This window comes from Tenrec ecaudatus, chromosome 10, assembly GCF_050624435.1.
Source record: "Tenrec ecaudatus isolate mTenEca1 chromosome 10, mTenEca1.hap1, whole genome shotgun sequence".
Classification (NCBI taxonomy): Eukaryota; Metazoa; Chordata; class Mammalia; order Afrosoricida; family Tenrecidae; genus Tenrec; species Tenrec ecaudatus.
This window is the reverse complement of record NC_134539.1, coordinates 16,070,196-16,096,608: the sequence shown is the minus strand read 5'-3', so window position 1 is coordinate 16,096,608 and position 26,413 is coordinate 16,070,196. Positions and strand designations below refer to the sequence as shown.

General features: G+C 40.7%; 1 protein-coding gene and 1 non-coding gene across 2 annotated transcripts in view; both read right to left on the bottom strand.

Moving 5' to 3' along the window:
• Nucleotides 1–26,413, bottom strand: part of CCDC171 (coiled-coil domain containing 171) — a 292,925-nt gene that overhangs the window by 131,657 nt on the left and 134,855 nt on the right. The window contains exons 20-22 of the mRNA XM_075559944.1: nucleotides 21,327–21,550; nucleotides 20,295–20,477; nucleotides 10,765–10,950 (exon numbers count right to left, since the gene is read on the bottom strand). Coding sequence (XP_075416059.1) covers nucleotides 10,765–10,950; nucleotides 20,295–20,477; nucleotides 21,327–21,550 — 593 coding nt within the window. The remainder of the gene's footprint in view (nucleotides 1–10,764; nucleotides 10,951–20,294; nucleotides 20,478–21,326; nucleotides 21,551–26,413) is intronic.
• LOC142460499 (U1 spliceosomal RNA) lies at nucleotides 6,386–6,549 on the bottom strand. Its single transcript, XR_012786692.1, has one exon. It is a non-coding gene; the product is annotated as a U1 spliceosomal RNA (small nuclear RNA).

The window sequence follows — 26,413 nt, the reverse complement described above, 5'->3', positions numbered from 1 at the left end:
AAGCCCTTTACATCAGGTCCTCTTTTTATTCCCCCTCCCTCCCCGCTCCCCCTCCCTCATGTGCTCTTGGTAATTTATACATCGTTATTTCGTCATATCTTGCCCTATCCGGAGTCTCCCTTCCCCCCTTCTCTGCCGTCTCTCTCCCAGGGAGTAGGTCACATGTGGATCCTTGTAATCAGTTCCCCCTTTCCAACCCACTCACCCTACACTCTCCCAGCATCGCCCCTCACACCCTTGGTCCTGAAGGTATCATCCACCCTGGATTCCCTGTGCCTCTAGCCCTCATATGTACCAGTGTACAACCTCTGCCCTATCCAGCCCTGCAAGGTAGAATTCGGATCATGGTAGTTGGGGGGAGGAAGCATCCAGGATCTACAGGAAAGCTGTGTTCTTCATCGGTACTACCTCGTACGCTGAGTGACCCATCTCCTCTCCTAAACCCCTCTATGAGGGGATCTCCAGTGGCTGACACTTGGGCCTTGGGTCTCCACTCTGCACTTCCCCCTTCATTCAATATGGTATATATATATAAAATATATATACACACACACATATATACACATACATACATATATATACACACATACATATATTCTTTTTTTTTTTGCATGATTCCTTATACCTGGTCCCTTGGGCACCTTGTGATCGCACTGGCTGGTGTGCTTCTTCCATGTGGGCTTTTTTGCTTCTGAGCTAGATGGCTGCTTGTTCACCCCTTTGAGAAGTTTTTTAAGAGGGCCCCTTTGGAATCACAAAAAACAGTTGTCCTTACCTTCTGAGCTGATCTCCCTACCTTGAATTTAACTAGGCCAGCCCCACCCAGAAATTGATTGGACTTTGATCTGACTCGTATTGCTAAGGCTTGTCCCAGTTATGATTCATTCTATAAACCATAAAATTATCTTCACTAGCTTTGATCTTGCTCAAAAGACTCAAAAGGACTGATGTAAAGATGAGCCCTTTAGCTAGCCAGTCTTCACACAACACTTTTGGGTCCCATCCAGCTGCGAGCTTGCTGAGGCCAAGATGTGCACATAGAATCTGAAAGCAGTCAGGGGCAGCAGGCGGGCAGGGGGTGGGGCGGCAAGGGTATCGTTATATTCAGAGAAACAAACCTAAGGCCAATACACATTTCACAGCAGATATTATGCAAGACAGAAGGAAAAGAAACAATATTTTTAATGTGCTCAGAGAAAAACTGTCAACCTAGATATTTATACTGAACATCTTTAAAAAACAAAGACTTGGACTGTAACAATGTTCAAGGAAAGGCTGCAAGGAAAAGGTGATGATACTGGATGAAAATTGATGCCCAAGTAAAGCAAGAAAGAAGGTTACCCAAAAAAAAAAAAAAACCACAATGTATGTGGGTAATGATAAAAGACCGTGCTTTGGGATTTAAATTTCTTTAAACCAATTTAAAACTGAATTTATCATGTGAAACAAAAATAACAACAATGTATTGTAGAGTTTATAATATGTTAGAGAACACGTAAAATGATTACCAAAACAGCAAAGAGAATTGAAGGAAGAAAAGAAAGTACATTACTGCAAGGTTTCTACAACATCCATTGTGTGCTGTACTATTATTTGGAAATAGATAGTAATAGGTTAAAGAAGATTGCAAACACGAGGGCAACCCCTAAAAAATATGACATGCAGAATACCTAGTGGTGGAGTGCTGTTGTTCTTTTTAAACTTCTAGAAAACACTCAATACCTGTAAAGGATCAGGTAGTAAATATTTTAGGTGCTGTAAGCCACGCAGTCTGAAATCATCACACCCCTCTGCCACAGGAGTACAAAAGCAGCCATGGGAAATACATAGAGGGGCTTGGCCTCATTCCAGTGGAACTTCTCATGTGAACAGACACAAGTTACCTTTGACCCTCTGACACAACACAATAACACAAATTATCTCCATAAAGAGAGTCAGAAGTTGGGGAGTTCCTCAGTGCATATAAAAATGCTTTCACTCTACTGTAATCTAGCCTTTCCCACAGTGGGCATTAATTACCACCCCCGAGGGTGCGCTGGAATGATCCAGTGGGCTGCAAGAGCAGACGCCTACACTTTACCACGATACACAAGTTTTTATTGCCAGGGTAACACTATGTGTGTGTGTATTTGTGTGTGTGTGTGTGTGTGTGTGTATTTTTTTCCCTGAAAAGAGGATGGTGTGGGCAACAAAGATTTCTCCCAAGTTGTCTCCCCCAAATATATCCCAAACTTAGCTGCTTACTACACGTGGTAAATGACTACACCCTTGGAGGTCAACAGAAGTAGGTCAGGGGTGATTCTCCCAAAGGGTCATCAGCCATCCAGAGCAAGGGGACACCCTGCTTATTCTACAACAAGTAGGACCCACTCCCTTCTGATAAGGATAGTAGTTGACTGTTTCCTTGTAGGAGACCCCAGAGAGGTCAAGCCCACCCAAGGGTGACCAAGGTTAAGCTGCCATCATGAATCTAGGATCTGCCCTTCTTGTCACATGTTTACCTATAGTCCCTCCCCTTCCTATCATGTGTACACCCCAAGCTCATCCCCTTCCTGTTACACCTGTTATACTCCCCTCCTATTGCTTGTATGCCAATTGTACTGCCCCTTCTTGTGACGTGTGGTTACCTGTAACAACCCCTCAGTAGATATAACCCTTGGTTAGCAATAAACGGGGTCTCCAGCCAGCTGGCTCTCTCTGGGTCTCCGTCCCACCTCACCTTCAGCCCTCTCAGCCCATGCTGTGCCTGGACCTGGCTGGTAAGATCACGGCCATCCAAGAGGTGAGCATGCTCCCATGAAATGTATCTGACTTATTTATGACTCTTTCTTCTATCACTTATGCTCTCTATGACTTTATTATCTTAACCATACAATTGCACTTACTGAACCCGTGATTAGTTGTGGGGGACAGCATTTCCCCCACACACACACAGGATGGTAGGCCAAATAAGCTTGGGAACTTATGCTAATTAAATATGTAATAGCAGTATGTCCTTAAAAAGGTACATATCTTAATTTAGAAATTTTTGTCATTAAAAATGCTTGCCACCATGTAAACCTTCAGCAAGCTGTAATCTTTGTGCTGGTGGCTGGGCCACCTCGATGTTGATGGGTAGTAATTGCTGAAAGACAGAGATGGTGTGGCAATTTCTTTACATGAGATCAGGAAGTTTGCCACGGCAGTTGACTCTTCCTTCCATGTGAACATTCCGAGGCCATTGCAGGGCTGTTGTCTGAGGTGTCATAGAATTCTGACCCCTGTGACAATCTGTCTGGTACCAGCTGCACTACTGTTCTTATGTTTGAGCTCATCAATGCAACCACCGTAGCAACCCAGCTCTTTGAAGATCTTCCTCTTTCTTGCTGTGCCTCTTACAAGCATGATGTCTTTTTCCAGGGACTGAACTCTCCTGACAACGTGTCCAAAGTATATGAGACAAAGTCTTGTTAACCTTGCCTCCAAGGAGTACTCTGGCCGTACTTCCTCCAAGACAGATTTGTTTCTTCTTTTGGCAGACCCTGGTATTATCAACATTCTTTGCCAGAGCAGTAATCTAAATTAATTTATAATTCAAATGCAGGGTTATTAAATGGCCTGTTTTCATTAGAGTTGTGTCTCAGGGAATAGGGAGGCTTGGGGAAAGGGGGCGAGACAGAGGAGGGGCTGATCCGTTTTGGAGCAGTCAGAACACACAGGCTCGTATGAGCATACTCATGGCACCCCTACGCCACTCGAATGTTTACATCAAAGATCACGATCATCATAATAGATACAATAACAACAAATAAGCTTGAAATATTGTGAGAATTCCCAAATGTGACACAGAGACATGAAGTGAGCACATGCTATTGGAAAACTGGTGTCCACAGACTTGCTCAAGGTGGGGTTGCCACAAACACTACATTTGTTTAAAAACATACCTACAAAGTTCAATAAAGCAAAGCTACCTAAAATGCAGTGTGGCTGCTGTTTGCTAATCACTCATCTAGTAAAGGACTAGGGAGGCCTGGCGCCACCGCTAAGGAGCTAGAAAAAGAAGAGTAAGAAAAGGCCAAAATTCAGTGGGGAAAATGGTAAAACAAAGATTACAATGGAAATGAAATCATAAAAAACAAATAGGATCATTTAACATGTGAAACCTGTTCTGTTTCGAAGACAACACTAATGCAGATGAGCGGAAGACCACAGATACCAGTACTGCACAAACTGAAAGGGGTGATCATGACAGAACCTACACACATTAAAAGGATAATAATGAAATGCTAGGAACAAGTCTATGGTGAGGTTTTAATAGTTGGGTCCTAAATGAAGCATTAACAAATGGTGTGGGGCAGTACAACCCGAAATAAAGCATCACAGCTAACTGCTAATTTATTTCAATAAGGCAAGGCTGGTTTGATTTTTTTTAATCCAAATAATAACATTCAAGGAGAAAGATTGGGTAGTAAAGGTTTTGGAAATGGTAGGCCACATATAGTTTCACGGTAACATTTTCTTCTCTGGAGGATGATGCATGGGTTTCAAACTTTTAAAAATGTGAAAACATTCTTATCTTAAAAGTCATACAAACACAGATGCTAAATGACAGTTAGTCCCTGCTGTAATTCAACACACTAGCAAAATAATAAAAAGGGAGAGAAATCATAGGACCATCGCAATAAAAGCATAAAATGCATTTGACAATATCCAACTTCCATTCATGATTAAATAAGTAAACATAAACAACACACACAGACACAAACATCATAGTAATCCAGGAACATCAGTCTTATTTAGTCTGATGAAGATTATTGACTAAAACTCTATACCAAACTCCCTTATTATTAATAGAGAAACACTAGATGGATTATGTTTAAGATTCAGAACAAGATAAAAATGTCTACCATCTCCACCTCTACTCGCCAGTGCCATAAAACAGAAATAAAATGAGAGTAATATGATTTGGAAAGGAAAACAAAACTATTGAATAGAACAAATAATATGGCTATCTATGTTCCATGATGCTCACCTTCCCAACACAATTGCTGAAGACAAAGCAAGTGCATAAGCAAATGTAGTGAAGAAAGCTGATGGTGCCCGGCTATCAAAAGATATAGCACCTGGGGTCTTAAAGGCTTGAAGGTAATCAAACGGCCATCTAGCTGAGAAGTAACAAAGCCCATGTGGAAGAAGCACACTAACCTGTGTGATCATGAGGTGTCAATGGGATCAGGTATCCGGCATCAAAGCACAAAAAATCATATCATTGTGAATGAGGGGGAATGTGGGGTGGGGACCCAAAACCGATCTGTAGGGGACTGGACATCCTTTACAGAAGGATTGAGGGGAGGAGACAAGCCAGTCAGGATGCAGTGTAGCAACGATGAAACATACAACGTTCCTCTAGTTCCTAAATGTTTCCTCCCTGCACCGCCCCACTAACATGATCCCAGTTCTACCTTACAAATCTGGCTAGACCAGAGGATGTACACTAGTACAGATGGGAACTGGAAACCCAGGGAATCCAGGACAGATGAACTCCTCAGGACCAGAGGTGAGAGTGGCAATACCAGGAGGATGGAGGGAAGGTAGGATAGAAAGGGGAAACCAATCAAAATTATCTACATATAACCCCCTCCCTGGGAGATGGACAACAGAAAAGTGGGTGAAGGGAGATGTCAGACAGTGCAAGACATGAAAAAAATAATAATTGATAAATTGTCAAGGGTTCGTGAGGGAAAGGAAGTGGGGAGAGTGTGGAAAAAATGAGAAGCTGATACCAAGGGCTCAAGTAGAAATAAAATGTTTTGAGAATGATAGTGGTGGCAAGTGTATAAATGTGCTTGACACAATGGATGGATGGATGGATTGTGATAAGAGTTGCATGAGCCCCCAATAAAATGATTTTAAAAATATAAAAATAGAATGTTCAGTGAAAGTACTAGAGTTCATCAGAGAATTTAGCAAGTAAACTAGATTTAAGGTGAAAATATTTGTCTGTCTTGCCATATGTCAGTTACTTGGCTGATCTTACTTAAACTGGAAGTATCCTACAGGGAAAAATCCAGCAACACTGCTTCTAGAAATGATTTTGCATTTGCTTCTACCAGTAACAATGGAACACTACTGACCTGGGGTCCCTTCCTTAAAGCAGGAGTCTCACATTCAGCCTCGACCTGCAGCCAAAGCCAAACCTTTGTCTCCAGGTTCCCAGCACTGGTTTTGCTATCTGCCCCCAGAGCACCCCAGTATTGGTTCACAGTGCTAACATTGGTTTTAACTCACTGGGGTTTGTCAGTATTGTTAGACTTTGGTCCCTAGGATTTCCATTATTTTATTAATGCACTGCTGAATTAAAGGAAGCTTCTTAGCCAAGCTCTTGCTGGACCAGTTTTTTTTTTTTCAGGGGAGAGCGCGAACGCAGTCCTCCACTACCACAAATTATGCAGTCGAGTTTCCCACATTTGGGGAAATCGCAGGGATCAGCACATCCAGAGTGCAATGGATAAGCCTCGCCCTGGGAAAACCACCTTCGTGATCATGGTATCTCCCCTGCCAGGTAAGTATGCTGGACCAGTTTTATAATACAAGGCCCTTCTGAACATCTAGCCCGAACTACAATTTATGAAAGATATTAGGTATAGAAAAATTATTAAAAGCAAACCTCCCCAATGTCAACAATAATTATTTTTATATGATGAGTCAGGGATAACTTGTCTTTACTATATTTTATTTATTTTCTATTAGTGATCTTATTTTATTTTTAACAAGAATAAAAAATGATAAACTTTTTTAAAATAAGAAGTTATGTGCAAAACATAGCTTTTTAAAATAGCTATTTTACATATTATTGGGAAACACAAAAGAATAGTTATCAAGCATATACTTGCTTTACAGCAGCTTCCTAATTAATTCTCACTTTCAAAATCCTGCAACGTAATTATCGTCTCTATTTTTGCAGGAGAGGAAACTGAGGCTCATAGAGGTTAAGTATTGTGCCCAAGTGACAGAACTGGGATTTGAATTCAGAAACACTGGCTCCAAGGCCAGTGCTTTTTCCACTGAACCATGCAGTCTCCCACTAGAGAGCATTTTTGCATTACCACCTGCTAGTTCTAATTAAGAGGTTGTCATTAAACGATTCTCCACTCCTGACAAAAATATTTAAGCTGCTGGCATTTTTAAGAAATGAATATGAACAGGTTTCCATCTTCTGGAAGATACCATAAGTAAACAAAAGCACAAACCACTGTAGGAAAAGGCAAGATTGGCACAGGTACAGGCTTTTCAACGCACAGTTACCTCGATGATCTATTAATGGGCATGAAGCACAAAAAAGGTCAAATGCTTTTAGTGACCAATACACTTTTTCAAATGTTCAGTCTGACTAGTAATCAAAGGAATACAAATTAACATCTCAATGACACATCCATCAACTTGGGAATGATTTTTTAAAATAATAAATTTTATGGAAGGAAAGTGCAGTTGCATATATATAAAGAGAAAATAGAATTGGGGGAAAAATTGTAGGCCAAATAATAATACATACATTTTTTAAATGTATGTGACTTTGTGTCTGGTAATTACTCTTCTACGAATTTATTCTGAGGCAGTAATCAGTTTATGTGCATAAAGATTTCACTACACGTTGTTACTTATAATCTCATTGCTGTCAACTCGATTCCAAGTTGTAGCAATCTTACAGGACAGAGCAGCACTATCTCCTAAGACGCCCAAGGCTGTAATCTTTAATGGAAACAGGCTGCTCCATCTTGCTGCAGAGGGCGGCTAGTGGACTCAGATCACTAACATTCACCCAGCAGCAAGCATCTTTGTGGAAGGGATTTGGAGCCTGCACTTAATTCTAGCCCCAGTCTAAAACAATTAGGGTTTATGACATGGCCCTGCTTTATGCTCACCCTCATGAAGAAATCACTGAAGAAATGGGTGCGACTGCAAAGTGTGGTGAAGAAACTAGATGATGCTCGTCTATCAGAAAGAATAATGCCTGGTTCTTAAGGGCTTGTTTTCACACAAGCAGACACCTAAGGGAGGTGTCTTTTAAGTCCCCATGGAAGAAGCCTACCAGCCTATGAGATCCAAAGATTGTAAATAATAAAACCCAAATCTAAAGGAGAGACTGGTCTCAGAACGGACACTGTGCACCCTGGTTTGCAGGCTCTGGAGGACAGCCACTTGCAGGCCCCACCCATGGAAGAAGCCTGCAGCGGATTCCCTCTGGTTGTGGCTGACGGATGTGACTAGGCCAGTTATCAGACAGAGGGCATCGTAATGTCCAAAATGGCAGACATGTTGAGGTTAAAATGTAATTATCTCAGCATCTGATCTTCCTTTTGACCCACTTTAAAGCTCTTTCTTTTTTTCAAAAAGGAGGGGGAACCAATCGCAATGATCATCATACAACCACCCCTTCCACACCACACACCCCACCAAGGGAGAACCAACAACAAACATGGGCGAACAGAGACAGCGGTCGGTGTAAGACGTGAAAATAATAATAATTTATAATTTATCAAAGTGGGAGGGTGGGAGGGAGAAAAAAGAGGAGCTGATACCAAGGGCTCAAATAGAAAGTAAATGTTTAGAAAATGATGATGGCGACATATATACAAATACGCTTGGTATAATTGATGTAGGGATTGTTGTAAGAGCTGTGAGAGCCCCCAATAAAATGATTTTTAAAAAAGGAAAGGGAAAGGAAGGCATACATTGATTAAGCTCCATGTGAGCAGCCTTGCTATCACGGAGAATGTCCTGAAAGTGGACTTTCACAGGCGCAGCTAGGTTGAAACGTGACACGGCCCTGTCGTTTGATCTCCCTCAGGATCCATTTAAATATGTTCAAGTTTTTCAAGTTTTCTACTTTCTTTTCAAGTGAGGCTTTTTTATGTTTTACTTTGTTATTGTTAGGTGTTTGGGTTTTTTCCTAATTAATGTGTTTCTGTATATAACATCCAGATAGGTAAATCTATAGAAACAATAACTGGATTAATAGCTCCTTGGGGGTCTGACATGGGGAAAGTGGAACTAATAATGATATAAGAATGAAGAAATTATTCTAAAACTGATTGTGGTGATGACTGTATAACTCTTCTTTCTGTGACTGAATTATTAAATAGCATGATATAATTTATCTGACAATAAAACTGTTGGGGAAAATTACTTATAATAGAGAAAAGATCAAATAAAATCTTAAAACATACATACAAAGCTATAAGCAATCTAAATTTAAATTTTTTTAATTACAGTACATTCAAACAAAGGAAGTCCATCAGTTACTAAAAATTACTGCACAATCATATTTATTAATATCCTGATACGGTATTTCTTTAAAATATATAATATGTGTAATATTATTGTATTTTCATTACTCTTATCTTTGCTTATACTTACATATATCCAAAATATAATATCTAAGAAATACACATGAAAGATTGAAAGATTTAACAGAAGATGTAAAGCAAAAGAATGTGGCATAAAGGTTGGAAGAAGGCTTATAAACAACCTACAATATGCAGATGACTCAACCCTGTCTGCTGAAAGTGAGAGCTTGAAGCGCTTGCTAATGAATATATCAAGGACTGTAGCCTTCAATATGGATTACAACTCAGTGTCAAGACGATCAAAATCCTCACAACTGGACCAACAGGTAACATCATGATAAATGGAGAAAAGATTAAAGTTGTCAAGAATTTTGTCTCACTTGACTCCACAATCACTCCTCATGGAAGCAGAATGCAAGAGAGCAGACGATGAATTGCATTGGGTAAATCTGCTGCACATAGAGGGTTGAAGAGCAAGGACTTTACTTTGAGGACTGAGAGGTACTTGACCCAAGCCATGGTACTTTCAGTTGCCTCAAAATGCATGTGAGAAGGTGGACACTGAGTACGGAAGACTGAAGAAGGGGCGATGTGTCTGAAGCATGGCGCTGGAGAAGGATACTGACAGTACCGTAGACTGTCAAAGAACAAACACATCTGTCTTCGAAGTACAGCCAGAATGCTCCTCAGAGGTAAGAACGGTGAGACCTTTTCATACACTTTGGACATGTTGTCAGGAGAGGCCAGTCCCTGAAGAAGGACATCGTGCTTGGTAAAGTGGAGGGGCAGCAGAAAAAGAGGAAGATCCTTGACAAGGTGGATTGGCCCAGTGGCTGCAACAATGGGCTCAAATAGAAGAAAAATGGTGTGCAGTACGTGGGGTTTCGATGAGTTCGAACCAACTTAATGACAACTAAGAACATTAAATTAAAAGATATAATTTGAAATTATTTAACTTTTTACCTAAAGTTTCTTATTTTTCCCATAATGACTATTTATTACTCATACTAAAATAGAGGGAAAAATTATATCACAGAATCCTAGCATTTGATATACAAGAAAAGGTCATGCTCTATTATGAAGTCACACAAATTATAAATCAGTATATAGCGTACTTGTTACGCATTGGGCTGCTAACCACAAGGACAGCAGTTCAAACCACCAGCCTCTCTGTGGAGGAAAAGAGAGGCTTTCTACTCCTGAAAACAGTTACAGTCTCAGAAACCCACAGGGGCAATTTTACCCTGTCCTATGCAGTTGCTCTGAGTCACAATGCATGCTTGTGAATGACGTTTCATAATCACCTTTCAACCTATCCTTTATCAGATCTTACCCCCCAAAATTTTTTTTTCACATTTTGGGATCTAGTCCAAAAAGATCATTTACTCAAAGAATCCCGCAGGGAAGAAGTTGAGTCTTGTGCAAGGTACACTCCTACCTTCACAGCCTCTCCAAGAGTCTGGTTTTTGTCAGCCTCCTCACTGGAGTGCAACTCAAGTCGATAGTTCAGCTCTTGTAGCTGCTGGGCCTGCTCATTCAGCAGCATCTGCGCCTGTTGCTCCCGGAGCAATGCGTTATTCAGTTCCTCACAGGCACTTTCAAACTTCTCATGAGTGATTAATTTCTGGGTGGGGAGGGGAGAGGAAAGCGATTATTCATGTGTATGCTAACTGCATTGTTGTAGCATTCAATCTTCAGAATTATGTTTGCTAACATTAATAATTCCAGAACACTTCCTTGTGCTCGTGCAGAACCTACACTTAGACCCAGAGGCAGTCATTTGAACAGAGAAAGGACATACTTCGGGGTTTAAGTCAGAAACCGTGAGCACCCAGGTTGTCTGCTTTCACCATGCTTATTCAGCCACATATTGAAGAAATGCTCCAAAAAGCTGTACTATATGGAGAAGTCAGAATCAGGATTGAAATACTCAGATGGCACACCCTTCCTTGCTAAAAACAAGGACTTTAAGCACTTGCTGATGGAAGTCAAAGACTAAAGTTTTCTATATGGATTGCAACTCAACTGTCAAGAAAACTAAAATCCTCATAACTGGACCAATAAGCAGCATCATGATATACAAGGGGGGCGGGGGAGATTGTGGTATCATGACTGATTTCATTTAGCTTGGATCCACAGTCAATGCCCCTAGAAGTGGCTGGCCATCAAGAAATCAAATGACATATTGCACTGGGCAAAAGTGCTGCACAAACTTCTTTAAAGTAGTGAAGGGCAAGGGTGTTGCTTTGTGGACTAGAGCACACCTGACCCCAGGCCATGGTGTTCTCAGTCAGCTCATGCCCAGGTGAAAGTTGAGCAATAACTAAGGAAGAGTGCAGAATAATTGATACATTTGAATTACGATGTTGGCAAAGAAAATTGAAAGTACTGTGGAATTGCAGAAGAACAAGCAAATCTGTCTTAGAAGAAGCATGGCCAGAATGCTCCTTGGAAGTGAGGCTAGCACGACTTCATCTCACACACTTTGGACGTGTGAACAGGAGAGAAGTCTGTGGGGGGAAACATCATGCGTGGTAGTCAGTGGAAGCGTGGTAAAAAGGGTCAGTGGAGAAGAGGGAGACCCTAAACACGATGGACTGACACAGTGGCCACAACACAGGGGACATAATCGACTCAACAGCACCTAACAAACAACTCACAGAATATAACACAAACATTCCTAAGAGGCTCGATACCATTTACTCTTATTTTTAAATATTTTGAGGGCTCTTACAGCCCCTGTAGCAATCCATACATCAAGTGTATCAAGAGCATTTGTGCATATGTTGCCAACGTTATTTTCTAGACATTTACTTGCTGTTGAGCCCTTGGTGTCAGCTCCTCTTTCCCCTCTCACCCCCCCCACCACCCGCCTGGTCACTGGATAAATTATAAATTATTATTATTGTCATATCTTATACTGATCGCTGTCTCCTTTCCCCCACGGATTCTGGTTTTTTTCCTCCTTGGGGGCGGGAGGAGTGTTGCGGTTATGTGTCAATCCGTGATTGGTACCCCTTTCCTCTCCTCCTCTCCCCACCTTCCCCATGCCTTCCTGGTATCACTGCTCCCATTCCTGTTCCTGGATTCCCTGTATCATGAGCTCTTATCTCTTATCTGTACTTGGGCACATGCTTCGGTCTAGCACACAGTGAAAGGCAGGACTAGGGTCATGATAGTGGGGGGTGAGGAAGCCTCAAGGAACCAAAGGAGTATTGTGTGTTTCATTGGTCCTTTACTGCACCCTGCTTGACTCATCCCTTCCCTGTGACCCCTCTGTTAGGGGATATCCCATTGTCTACAGATGGGCTTTAGGTTTCTAGTCCAACCCCCCACATTGTCAACAATATGGTTGATTGATTGGTTGGTTGGTTGGTTGGTTGGTTGGTTGGTTGGTTGGTTGGTTGGTTGGTTGTTTGTTTTAGGTCTTCTGATGTCTGTTAACTGGTCCCGGCAACACCTCATGATTCCACAGGCTGGTATGCTTCTTCCATGTGGGCTTGTTGATTCACTGCTAGATGGCCGCTTGTTTAACTTCAAGCCTTTAAGACCCCAGATGCTATATCTTTTGATAGCCAGGCACCATCTGCTTTCTTCACATTTACTTATGCACACATTTTGTCTTCAGCAATTGTGCTGGGAAAGAGTATCATGGAATGACAGGTTGTTAGAACAAAGTGCTCTTGCATTGAGGGAGGGCATGAGCAGAAGCCCAAAATCCACCCACAACCTCAGTGTATTGCCACATAAATATATGTACATAGGTCAATACCTCTATTTTTATGAATTTCTATATTAAATAAGATACACACACATAATTTGTTTTTCTTGAAAGAACTCCATCTTCCACAATCCCACCACTACCCACACACACCATCATATCAATGCTTTATTTTTTCTAGTCATTATTATTACCTACACTAATCTTATATCGCTTTTCACATTTTCCTTGTCATTCTATGCTCTCCCATAACTACTCACATATAAGGATGGGCTTGCCACTGAGCAGAGATCTCACTGGACTGCTTTATCCCACACTGAGAAGGGAACCTTGAATTCAGTTGGTTTTCTATATATATTGGAGTAACAGACTTCATACATGGAATCTGCCTCTAACACTGTGAACAAGATAAGCAATACTTGCTTTCCAAGCTGATGACTGCTTTGGAAACAAGAACACTCTGTTCTGGAGAAACTCACACCAATTGAAGATGGGGGCTGTGGAACTCAAGCAACACACATTTGTACCACTCCTGTGCAAGACGTTCAAACGAACGAAAATAATTACAACAAACCATGAGCCTTGACCTTGAAGGAGAAAGAGGGGAATGTTTTACAAAATGGAAGTGACCTGAGCGGCGCCTGTGGAACGCTGAAGGATAACCACACAGCCATGCCATTATGCTAAGTGCATGTTCATCTCATGACACCTCCATTTCTACAAAGAACTGGAGGTGGATTAATGCAAGGAACCACAAGGGTAAGTTGATAAAAGATGCTTTAAAGACTAGATGATGAGAGAGTAGAACATAAAAACCCCACTGGTTCTAGGCATCACATTCTCAGAATGCGCAAATTACTGCAGCTGAATGTAGAACTTATGTCTGAGGCTTCTGAAAAATGAGCTGAAAACACAAATGTGCTGAATTAGAGTTTCTTCCAGGCCAGGAATAGCAAGCACACAGATCCTCTCGAGAGGAAACGAGGGCTGCAATCAGCAGGAGACAAACTCACTGCATGGGTCTTTCTGTAGTTCGGATGCTATGGTCTCCACTTATTTTGGCATCCAATACCTCGCCTGCTACCTCCTTGAAGTCTTTGCTATTCTTCACTATTGTTTGTTTTTTCAAGAGTATTTATCATGCATTTCTCAACACTGGTGGAATTTTAAAAGATGACAGGGCAGCATAACAAGAGAGCCTAGTGATTGCCTTAATATAAAGTAGTGAGAATGACCCCAAGGCACACGTGTGATTTCCTGAGAGTCACCTCGGGGAGATCTACTCATACTTGTGGAATGTTTGGATTGTTCCGTGCCCTCCCTTTGGGCTCCTTCTCAATAGCAGTCTCTCTCTGGACATGGGCTATGAGGAGCCAGCCCTCTGCTTGTAGAACTCAAGATGCACTTCTACATTGAAACAGCCCTCTGTTTCCTGACACCAGACTATTCTACTGTATCTCTGTTGTATTTTTTGTGGGCTTATATAATAGCCATCCATTCCCACCAGACCAGTAGTCCCCTATCTGCAGTCTACACAACCCCAGTCAGAGAGGATTTCCCCACCATGTTGTGGAACTTCCCTGATTTTAACAGAATCTATGTGCCCTTCCCACTCCTCCAAAAACTCTCCTTTGCCTGAAAATGCAGCTAATGTTAGAATATAGTAGTGACATGGAATGAGAAAGAGACAATACGTGAAAGCATTTATGAGGCACTAATAAACCATTATGATACAGAGGTTGGCTGTTAAAGAATAGCTGTGCAGTGGACGAACATGGTATTCCAAAACAATAAAAGAACTGAGTAACTTTTAGCAGATAAGACATTTCATTTTATGTTGTAAGTTTAAACCAACTATAAAGAAACTGTTACATTTTCCACTACATAAAAACCTGAAATCAAACTCACTCCCATCAAATAGAGTCCGACTCCCAGTGAGCCTACAGGACAGAGCAGAGCTGCCCCAAAGGGGGTCCAAGACTGGGAACCTTTACAGCAGCAGACAGCCTCATCTTTCTCCTGCGGAGCGGCTGGTGGGTTTGTACGGCCAACCTTCGGGTTGGCAGCCCATTGTTTAATCCACTGCCCTAAATATATCCTTTTCTACTAGATACGCTATATGAAATTGGTGAAAACGTAATGGTTTTAGGCAGACTACCCAACGTTTTAAAGCAAATATTGACTATTTTCAGTAATTTTCTATTAAGGAAACTAATTATGAACACTACTACTACAGTGAAGTTATTTAAAATGTGGATTTTGAAGCCATATGACCTCCGTTCATACCCTGTCATGTCCGCCTACTAACCAGGTACTTGGGGAAAGTTACTCCGCTGCTCTGTGCCTCACATTCTTCATCTGTCACGTAAGGATGAAAGGGAGTCTGTAAAGTTCTCAGGGTCGGTGCCTGGCACATGGTCAGTGTGGTCAGTAAATGCCAGATACCATCACTGCTATTATAACTCAGTCATGAGAAAACATTAAAACGACATACCCCATCCCCCATTTATTAGTTCCACTAACCCTATTTTTATTTCTACACTTCAGTGGAAGCAACTCACACTGAGCACTTCCTGAAATACATATACTGGTACTCTCAGCTCTGACTTCAGCCAGTCCTTCCATCAAAGCCCTGAGAGTACTCTTCTTTCCGTCTCCTTCCAGAAGCTTTCTTTCAGACCCTTCTCTGTAGATTCTAGAAAACAAGTCATGACCACTTTCAAACTAATGGATAAGATAATAACTCGTTTTACTAACACCTAAAAACTGTGGACTAGGAAATCAAATTTTCTAGAATACTTAAAATTTGTCATAGGTATTCCAGGAAGCAACCTGCATAAGTATAAAGAATCTTCTAATTTTCAAAAAAGTAGGGGGATGAATAACAGAAAGGTGAGTGAGGGGAGACAACAGACAGTGTAAGACACAAAAGAGCAATAATAATATATAATTAATCAAGGTTTCACGAGGGTAGAAGGGTCAGGGAGGGTAGAAGGGTCAGGGACCAATGGGTCAAGTAGAAAAAAAATTGTTTTGGAAATGTTGATGGCAACATATGTACAAGTATACTTAATACCACTGAATGATGTACTAGATTTATGAGAGCCCCAAAATAAAATGATAAATAAATAAATAAATGGGGGGCCTATCATCTAAACCTCCATATACAAGATGATTAAATTCTAAATCTCAAAAAAAATTCTAAATCTCAAAATAGGATCAATGGCTGTCTCTATCAATATTGACAGATGACCTCAAATCGCATATGTAATTTGTGTGTTTGACAGGATGCAGGTCAAAAGGAGATAGAACCAGACTTGGAGGAACTGACTTTTAAAAGGATAAACACCTTTTAGAAATTTAATTAAAAAGGGAAGAAAACTGGAAATGAACTAAATGTCTATGAATAGGAGATCAATCAAATAAATGTTGCTAATTTATATGGTACAATATTATTTGGCAAATATTTTTCATAATTGGTACAGGAAAATGCTTATAATACTTTCCATTTGAGAAAAACATTATAATGAAATGTGCAGACTTAAGAGTTAGAAAACCAAAATAGAACAATATCCTCAACATATCCGAAACTGAAAGAACTCAAGAAGAAATTCAAGACTTGAGCTCCAATATTGAAAGATTCTGGGGGCAAAATATTAAATGATTAAGAAAGTATCAAAAGAAGATGGAAAGACTATACAGAGTCACTATACCAAATAGAACTCGTCTACATTCACCATGTCAGGAGGTAGCACGTGAGCAAGAACCAATGGTGCTGAGATAAGAAGTTCAAGCTGTACTGAAAGCATTAGCCAAAAACAAGGCTCCAGAAATTGATGGAATATCGATTGAAAGGTTTCCACAAGCACACAAAGGACTGGAACCACTTACTCATCCATGCCAGGAAATCTGTAAGAAAACGAGGTGGCCAGCTCACTAGAAGAGATTCATATTTGCACGCATTCCAAAGAAAGGTGACCCAACAGAATGCTCAAACTATAGCGCAATATATATCATTGCTATCAGATGAAAGTAAAATATTACCGGAGATCATGTAAAAACAGTTGCAGTTGTACACTGACAGAACAAGGGATATCATTGCTGATGTCAGATGGATCTTGACTGAGAATACTAAAAGAATCTTACTTGTGTTTTATTGACTATGCCAAAGGAGTTGACTGTGTGAATCATAACAAACTATGAGTAATCTTGAGAAGAACGGGAATTCCAGAACACTTTGTTGTGCTCATGGGAAACCTGTACATGGATCATAAGGCAGTTGTGTGAATGGAACAAGGGAATACTGCCTGGTTTAAAATCAGGAAAGGTGTGCATAGGGTTGTAACCTCTCACCATACTTATTCAATCTGCATACTGAGAAAACAATGAAAGGAGCTGAGTTATATGAAGAGTGTGGCATCAGGATTGGAGGAAGGCTTATTAACAGCCTGAGATATGCAGATGACGCAACCTTGCTTGCTGAAAGCGAGGAGGAATTGAAGCACTTGCTGATGAAATGAAGGCGTAGAGCCTTCAGTATGGGCTACAACTCAATGTAAAGACCAGAATCCTCACAATTAGCCCAAGAGGTAACATCACGGTAAGCAGAGAATGGCTGAAGTTGGCAAGGATCTTTGTCTTGCTTGATCCACAATCAATGCTTTTGGGAGCAGCATCCAAGGGTCAAAAGATGTGTTACGTTAGGTAAATCTGCTGCACAAGCCTTCTTTAGAGTACTGAAAAGCAAAGATGTTACTTTGAGAATCAAGGTGCACCTTAGCTCTACTAAGCCATAGTATTCTGGAAATACTAAGCCATAGGATTTTCAGTTGCCTGAGACGCATGTGAAAGTTGGACATTGAATAAGGAAGACCATAGAACAATGGTTCTCAACCTTCCTAACACGGTGACCTAATCTCCTTCATGTTGTGGTGAGCCCCCAGCCATAACATTATTTTTGTTGCTACTTCACAACTATAATTTTTTTACTGTTAAGAATCGGGAAACCCCTGTGAAAGGGTCGTTCGACACCCCACCCCCCACCCGAGGGGTTGTAACCCACAGGCTGAGAACCGCTGCAGAATCGATACATTTGAATCATGGGGCTAGTGAAGAACATGGAAAGTACCACTGACAAAAAGACAAACAAGTCTGTCTTGGAAGAAGTAAAGCCAGAGTGCTCCATAGACATAGGATGGTGAGACTTGACTTGGTCTTACATACTTTAGACATGCTGTCAGGAGAGACCAGTCCCTGCAGAAGGAGAAGACCCTCAAGGAGATGGACTGACCCAGTGGCTGCACAATGGGCTTGGGCACAGGAACCATTGTGAGGATGGACAGGCGCAGGCAGTGTTTACATCTGTGGTGCATACGGTCCCTATGGGTCAGAACCGACTCAGTGGCACCCAACAACAACAGATACAAAATAACAGATGCAAAACGTACTTGCAAAATCACTCCAAACAAGAGCTATAGAAAAAGTGTAGGGAATTAAATGTATTCACATTTCACCAGTAACTGTAAGATTATAGTGATCTCAACTTTCCTCCTTATATTTTTTTGTATTTAATCTGGGACTTTCAGATATCAATAATCTGAAAGGTGCGAAGGCAGCTCATAAATTTTCCATCTCTGGGGAAAAAGTTGTGATGTCATTAGACCTTCTCAGGGGGGGAAAAGAAAAAAAACTATTGCTTATGTGTAATCGGAGTGCAGTTAACAATTACTTAAGTTGTCTATTGTATAGGAACTCTTTACCCTCTAGACACTCCTGGCTAGGGGTGGAGTCAGACCTGTCAATCAGGTCACATCCTGATGCTGTGTTCTTGGGGATGTGGTCCAACCTCTCTGCCTCTGGCCCCCTTCACCTTCCTGCTTGCTGGTCACTCTGGGAGCTGCCAGAGCTTTCCACCAACCTTGGATCCATGAGAGTCTACACCCACGGACCTGTGGTCTTCCTGCATTCTGCATCACTGCATGTGGCTGCGTGAGTCTGGAGAGGTACATACAAGCTAGCCTTGGACTTATGAACTTGAGTTGGACTGGGATGGGTCACTTTGTTGATATTTAATTACTTCATGATATAAAGCCCTTTCTTACACATATATGAGTGTCACTGGATTTGTTTCTCTAGTCCACCTGGCCTAACACCCTCTGAAGATATACCTATTTAAAATAATAATCAACATTAGTTATTTACAAAATTATAGGACTGAGAAGTGAAACTGCCCCTGCTTCTAATCCATACATGTTAGGAATGCAAATTCCAAATGAACCAAAAGTATAATTAAACTAAAATGAAACATGTACAACTGGGGATTTCTCAGAGTAGAGGGGACTGAGGAGTTTAAGAAACAAGCTTTGTATTTATGTTTATAGTAGCTGTCATGTGTTGTATACAGATTTGATGTCTTAGTATAATCCTTTAGGTCCATGTTCCTAAATAAGCATTAAAAACAGGAATGTTACTAACTAACCCAACTGCAAATAGAACAGGTGTATCTACATTTTATTGTGCTTCATTCACTCAGACATTTGGTTTTTTTCTTAATCAAACGTTGGCATGCAGCTTTTTTTTTTTTGCAGTTATCTTCTATTTTTTAAAATAATGCCACAAAGATGATCCAACTCCAAACACCAGAATCTTTAACTGGAGGCATTTCACAATAAGGGCATTCTGAAGAGAAAAGAGATCTTCCTTAATGGACTTCAAAAAAATAAAGATAATTAAAAAAGAGATTACCAGAGGCTTCCACAAGTTCATGAAGCTAAAAGATACGGATTTTCCCACACACTGTTTGAAGTCCTCTCGTGTGTATGCGTGTGAGCAGCGAAGTCAGCCCTGACTCAGTGACCCACTGCACAACAGGACGGAACGCAACCCAGTCTTGCACCATCCTCACACTTGTCATTGTTGGAGCCCGCTGCTGCAGCCACTGCATCCGTCCATCTCATTGAGGGACATCTTCTTTTTCAGGCTTGCGTCTGGGGCACCCTCGTCCTCAATGTGCCCTCTGTGTGCTTTAAGGCACCCGAGAGGCCTTGTGCAGGAAGTCCCCCCAGCGCACTAGGTTGTTTGCGCCCCTGACTGCTGCTTCCATGAGCATTGGTTGTAGATCCAAGCAAAATGTGTATATACACACTCAGATATTTACATTATACAGTACATTTTAAACATACACACACCCACATACGCATCAGGGAAGAGCCCACCAATGCGATATTTCATAAGTCAAATATACTTACAGATTGTTTAAACTCATTTAACTGTACTTGGAGATTCTGGGATTTGTCTAATTCCTTCTTCATCTCATTCATATTTCGTTTGAATTCAGTCACCTCTAAACGCAGTGAGCGGCGCTCCACTTCGGCTGCATGGAGCCTTTGTGTAAATCCAAATATTTGCTTCTGTAGGGACGCGGTGCTTTTCTGTTGATAAGCAAGAGCAATGTCACATACAGCAACCACAGCTAAATTAGTAAGTCAGTAGCAGTGGCCATTTTCCCATGTGATATGTGACTTAGGTTACATGGCATACAACACCAAGCATGTTGTGAACAAGCTGTTGAATGAGAAATGGATTTGCTGTGAAGCTGCACCTAAAGCACCATTTAAAATTTTTTAAATAAATTGCATGATAGACGATTTAAGAGACATCCATTGTGTCCATTTTAAATAAACATATTTTATTTAAGAGAAAATATTTCATGAAAAAAATAATAATAGTTTATAAATTATCAAGGGTTCATGAGAGAGGGGGGGAAATGAGGTTATACCAAAGGCTAAGGTAGAAAGAAAATGTTTTGGAAATGTTGGTGGCAACATTTGTACAAATGTGCTTGACACAATGGATGGATGTATGGATTGTGATAAAAATCTCTCCAAGCCCTCAATAAAATGATTTTTAAAAAGAAATATTCTTTTAATTAAAATTTTCAAGAGAACAATGCCAGTTATTGCTGAAACTCAGAGATGAAGTTTCATTTTGTTAGGAAACAAAATTTGACATGTGAGAAATGAACGGTTTAAGGTAAGAAATAATCTACATGGCTAGGAAATGGAGCGGACCGCTGTTTGTGCCTCTGATTCTGCTGCAGTTCCCTTATGGAGAACAGGAACACCAGAACTGATGCTAGAAGGTTTGTGTTTTGAGCTTTTAGACCTTTTATTTGGCCGTGTTTCTACTTCCTCCATTAAAAGTTCTCTGGAAATCTAAATACATTGGTGCATAACGACTGTAAATGCTGAGGTCACTGGTCGATCAAATTCCATACGTACCATAATGGGCACGTGAGCGCGCAGACCGTGTTTCAGGGCCAGTGTGTTCACTTTGTGCAGCCCCCGGGCCAGCCGCTGGACCAGGGAGTCTTTTTCAACATACGTAATGCTCCTACTGCGCAGAGGTATATTCTCCATCGCCAGGCTAATCTTATCCATGAGTTTTGCAAATGAATTCTTGGCTGCCCCTATGAGTAAATGGCCACAGATTCTGGAGTTCGGATCTTCAGGGGAAAATTTTGAAAAAGATGGACAAAAATGTGAGTGGTCTCTTGTTTCATTTCACAGCAATGCCAATCACAACACAATGAAGGTGCTTTCTCCCTGACACACTTCCCATTCACCTGTAGCAATTCAATCCAATATGTCCCTCCCACATTAATTTTCATTGTGAAGAAGCAAATGCAGAAAAGTGGCTTGCCTGCTAAACACCCTCTGAGCAGAGTCTGTGAGCGCGTTCACGAACAGTGTGTCATTCACACTGAACACCATCCCGCTAAACATTCATCACACCTTCGTTTCAGAACCACACATAAATCCACTTCCTGTTCACGGCTCCTGGAGCCCCTTTCCTGAGTGCCACCCTACTGACATGCTCAGACAAGAAAACATAAACTGTCTTATTCCGAGGCAATTAAAATCTAACAACTACAATTACTTATTTCCCCACGGGATTTGGGTAAACATCCTTCTCAAACAATGGACCTAAGGCCCCAGCATATATACAACACAGCCTACTTACTGCTAGATGCGTCAGGTCTGCAATTAATAATTGTGTTTAATGTTGATAAATAAAATTGTCAGTGCTCTTTCTACTAATTAGCATTCCAGATAACAGTTAATACGTTTATTTTATGCCTTAATAAAAGTCGTGTGATTTCGTTCCTTCTGCTCGGTAGGTCGTAATCCACCCGTGTTTGTCTTATGATACTATCCGTGCAAGAGGACACGTGTGAAGAGGTTATTTCAAGGGCTTCTGCTGTTGGAGTTCATTTAAATCTTTCTTTAATACATCATGAGCACCAAGAGCAAATGTGGCCAATGAAAAGCTTTTTGGAATTGTCAGAAGACATGTGACTTAACACTGAACAGCCACGTTGGCTGACAAGGTGTCAACCAGTGGTTTCCTATGTTGTAAAGATCCTTCTCAGAGAAACCTTCTAAAGGTTGACCTTCATTCCTTTATTTCTCATGTATCAAAGGGATGATAAGTTTTAAATTCTACACGAGTCATACTTAGAAACCCATACGTCTAGGAGTTATGCATAATGTAGATATTATTAATTGGATAAAAATATAATACACCTCTCTGTAACATGTTTTTCTGTTACTGACACATTGAGTTCTAAAAGTAAAGCATGACATAACAAGTCTGATTTTATAAGCCACTCGTCCTAAACATGCTCATGAGAATCTCATGCACAGAGACACCCACAGACCCCCCCTGGAAGTGCAAACAGGTAAGGACTAGAGCAGGACGCAAAAAGGCGGCAGTTTCAACACACCCATCGGCACCGCAGAAAACAGGCCACCTTGGAAACCATCTGGAGGAGCTCTACTTGACGCATATAAGTGACATCCAAAGCAGAATCCATTCAGTGACAACAACAACAACAGGCTGTTAACAATCATATTCCTTAAGTAAATCAGAAATTAAACATTGTAAAACCTTAGTTGTTTTACAAACCAATCAACATAAGATAGTTAAAGAATTCTATATATGTATGTCAAATTTAAAGAATTATTAAATTACTACAGTATGCAGTGGAATGGGTTGTTGTTAAGTGAAATAACAAAAATAGTAAATGTTATTTTGTCTATAACATCCAATATGATATATCATTCCAATATCTAATTTATGTATTCCCACACGGCTGTACAAATCTTTATAACTATGTCATTTTCATCTTCGTATACTTATTGTAGCTTCACTGTGCCAAGTCTAGCATACATGGGTATTTTTAAATGTTTATTAGATTGAACATATTTCTTGAATCCCATAGAAACTATAACAATGCTGACTACTACAATCTGTTCAAAAACTCCAAGATAAATGAATTTTCCTGTTAACTATTGTGATATGTCAGAAGTTACACATCTTAAACAATATAAAAAGCCCGTTGTTTTAGAACATGTTCAGGATTATAAAACACAATTTTTCCACAGGTAAGAAGCCTTTAAAAGCAAATAATAATAATTAAATTTTCATGAATAGTTTGTTTTTTTTTACTATGTCACAAAAATGCATTTGTGTAGACAAATTCCACTCTGAAAGAAGAAATTAAATGACGATATAATTCCACGAGGTATTCTTCTGACTTTTCAAGAAGTGAGAAAGAGACACACACTCTCAGTTCCTGACCACTGATTATCAATGTGTTACAGTAAGAGCACTAAATAATGTATGCTCTTGGGAGGAAGAAAAGTACATTACAGCACAGCTCGCATTGCACAGTATAGAATGCAATTAACTCCATCCTAGATTTAGTCATCAAGCCCTGGTGTTGCAGTGGTTTGGTGCTGGACTGTCACCTGCAAGGTCAGCAGTTTGAAACCACCAGCAGCTCCACAAGAGAAAGACTGGGCTGGTAAACAGTTATACTCTCAGAAGCCCATAGGGGGCACTATGAGTCAGCATTGACTTGCTAGCAGTGAGAGATGTAGTAGTCAGATGATTTTATGTCAACTAGAAAGCCCTGGCTAGGGATGGACTCAAACATGTCAATCAGGTCACAGACTGCTGCAGTGTCCTTGGGGGTGTGACCTTCTCATAAGGATGACCCTGGAGCCCTCCCCCACCCCCTCTGTCACTTGTCTGAAGCTGCTGGAGCCCTGCCATGTTTCTACCGATCTTGGAGCCACATGATCCGCTGCACCCGCTGGCCTGCGCCCCCTGCATTCTGCATCATCGCTGTGGCTGCATGAATTTAAAGAGGGACTTATGGACTAGATCTGAACTGTGGACTTCATCTGGACTGGGCTGGGGTGTTTTCTTGATATATAATTACTTCTTGATGCAAGACTCTTTCTTCTACATATATGAGTGGCACTCTAATCAACCCAGCCAACTACAAAAGATAAATGAAGAAACAACAAAACACCCAGAGATACAGTTGTGGGATTATTTTCATGGCATGACACCGAGAAAAGAAGAAAGGAATAAGATCACTTAATTTCCTCAAGTTTGAACTCATCTAGGATATTTTACCATCACTTATCTGGTCAATGTGTGGTATCATGAAAGATTGCGTGTTACTTGGCTACTGGAAGCTATGCCACTAATATTGCAAATACCAGTAGTGTTGCCCCTGGTGAACAGGTTTCATTTGGGCTTCTAGACTGGGAACAATCTACAAGGTGGGCTTATGAGGTCCACGTCTGCAGATTTGGCCACTGAAAGTCTTACAAGCAATAGCCAAATATTGACTCACATGGTGCCAGAAGATTCTATGTCTGGGTTTGAAAGGCACTCGGACTAAGGCTGGGAAAGAGTTGCTTCCTGAAAGAAGAGTCAGCCTTAATGACTTGTGTGGAGCAAAGCTCCCAGAACCGTCACCTACTGATGAGGAACAACCACAATGAGAACAAACACGGGATGTCGGAAGTATGCATCCAGGAAAATTGGAAGTCATCAAAAAGAAAATGAAATACAAATGGTAATATAGCCAGTATCTATTAGGCCCCTTCAGAATTCACCCCCAAGTTCCTTCCTTGGCTCTCCCGTGCATGTAGGTAACCAACCATTGCATTAAATAGTATGTCAGTGGCAGCTTTGTTACTTAGAATGCATCCCTAAGCAGTATGTTTTAGTTTTGCCTGATTCGGGATTTTATAACATTCAAAACTGGCTCTGTGTACTCTTTTGTGGTTGTTTCTCTTGGTCAATAATGTGTTTTTTTAATTCACCCATGTGATCCATGGAGTTTTAATGTTTGTTTTTGGTACTTTTCCACTGATATACTTTTGAGTTGTTTTTAGATTTGTCCTGTTAGAAAAAATACTACTGTGGGGAAAAAATTTTTAATGAAATACACAAAGATCAATAACAGGCATTAGTGAGCTGAAATAGACTGGTATCAGCAATTATGCAACAGGCAGTCACATGGTTTACTATACCAGGGATGACATATCCAAGAGGAATGGTGTCACATTCCCCATCACAAAGGTACATTTCAAGATCTGTCTTGAAGTACAGTGCTGTCTGTGATACAATAATATCCACAATCCTACAAGGAAAACCAGTTCATATAGCTATCATTCAAATTTACACACAAACCACTAAAGCCAGTAAGAAACAACTGGAAGAATTCTACCAAATTCTTCACTCTAAAGGTAATTAAATTTGCAATCAAGATACACTGATAATTGCTAGTGATTGGAATAAAAAAGTTGGAATAACAAGGAAGAATCAGTAGTTGGAAAATATGGCCTTGGTGATAAAATGAGGCTGGAGATCTCATCATAAATTTTCACATCTGCGGGAAGGGACAACCAATCTCATTGAATATCATCAACCAAAACAAAGCCTGGGGGGGTAACTGTGAAACAGATCATCAATTGCTCATATGCAAGTTGAAGTTAAAGCTGAAGAAAGTTAAAACAAATGCAGCAGAGTCAAAAACACAACCCTGAGTGAATCCCACATGACAAACATATCAATAACATATTTAATGCGTTAAACACTAATGATATAAGACCTGAAGATCTGTGGGATGACATCAAGAATATCATACACGGAGAAAGCAAAAGGTTGTTAAAAGAGAGAAAAGACCAAAGTGGATATCGAATGAGACTCTGAAACTTGCTCTTGAATGTACAGTAGCTAAACCGCATGGTAGAAGCGATGACGTAAAAGAGCTGAGTGGAAAAAATGAAAGGCAGCTCAAGAAGACAAAGTAAAGCATTGTAAAGGAATGTGCAAAAACCTGGGATTAGGGAACAAAAAGAGAAGACCATGTTCAGCATGTCTCAAGTTGAAAAGCCTTAAGAAAAACATCAAGCCGTGAGTGGTGATGCTGAAGGATTCTGTAATGTCTAATTATGCTGGAAGCATCAGAAGAAGAAAGGGATACACAGTCAGTGCAGCA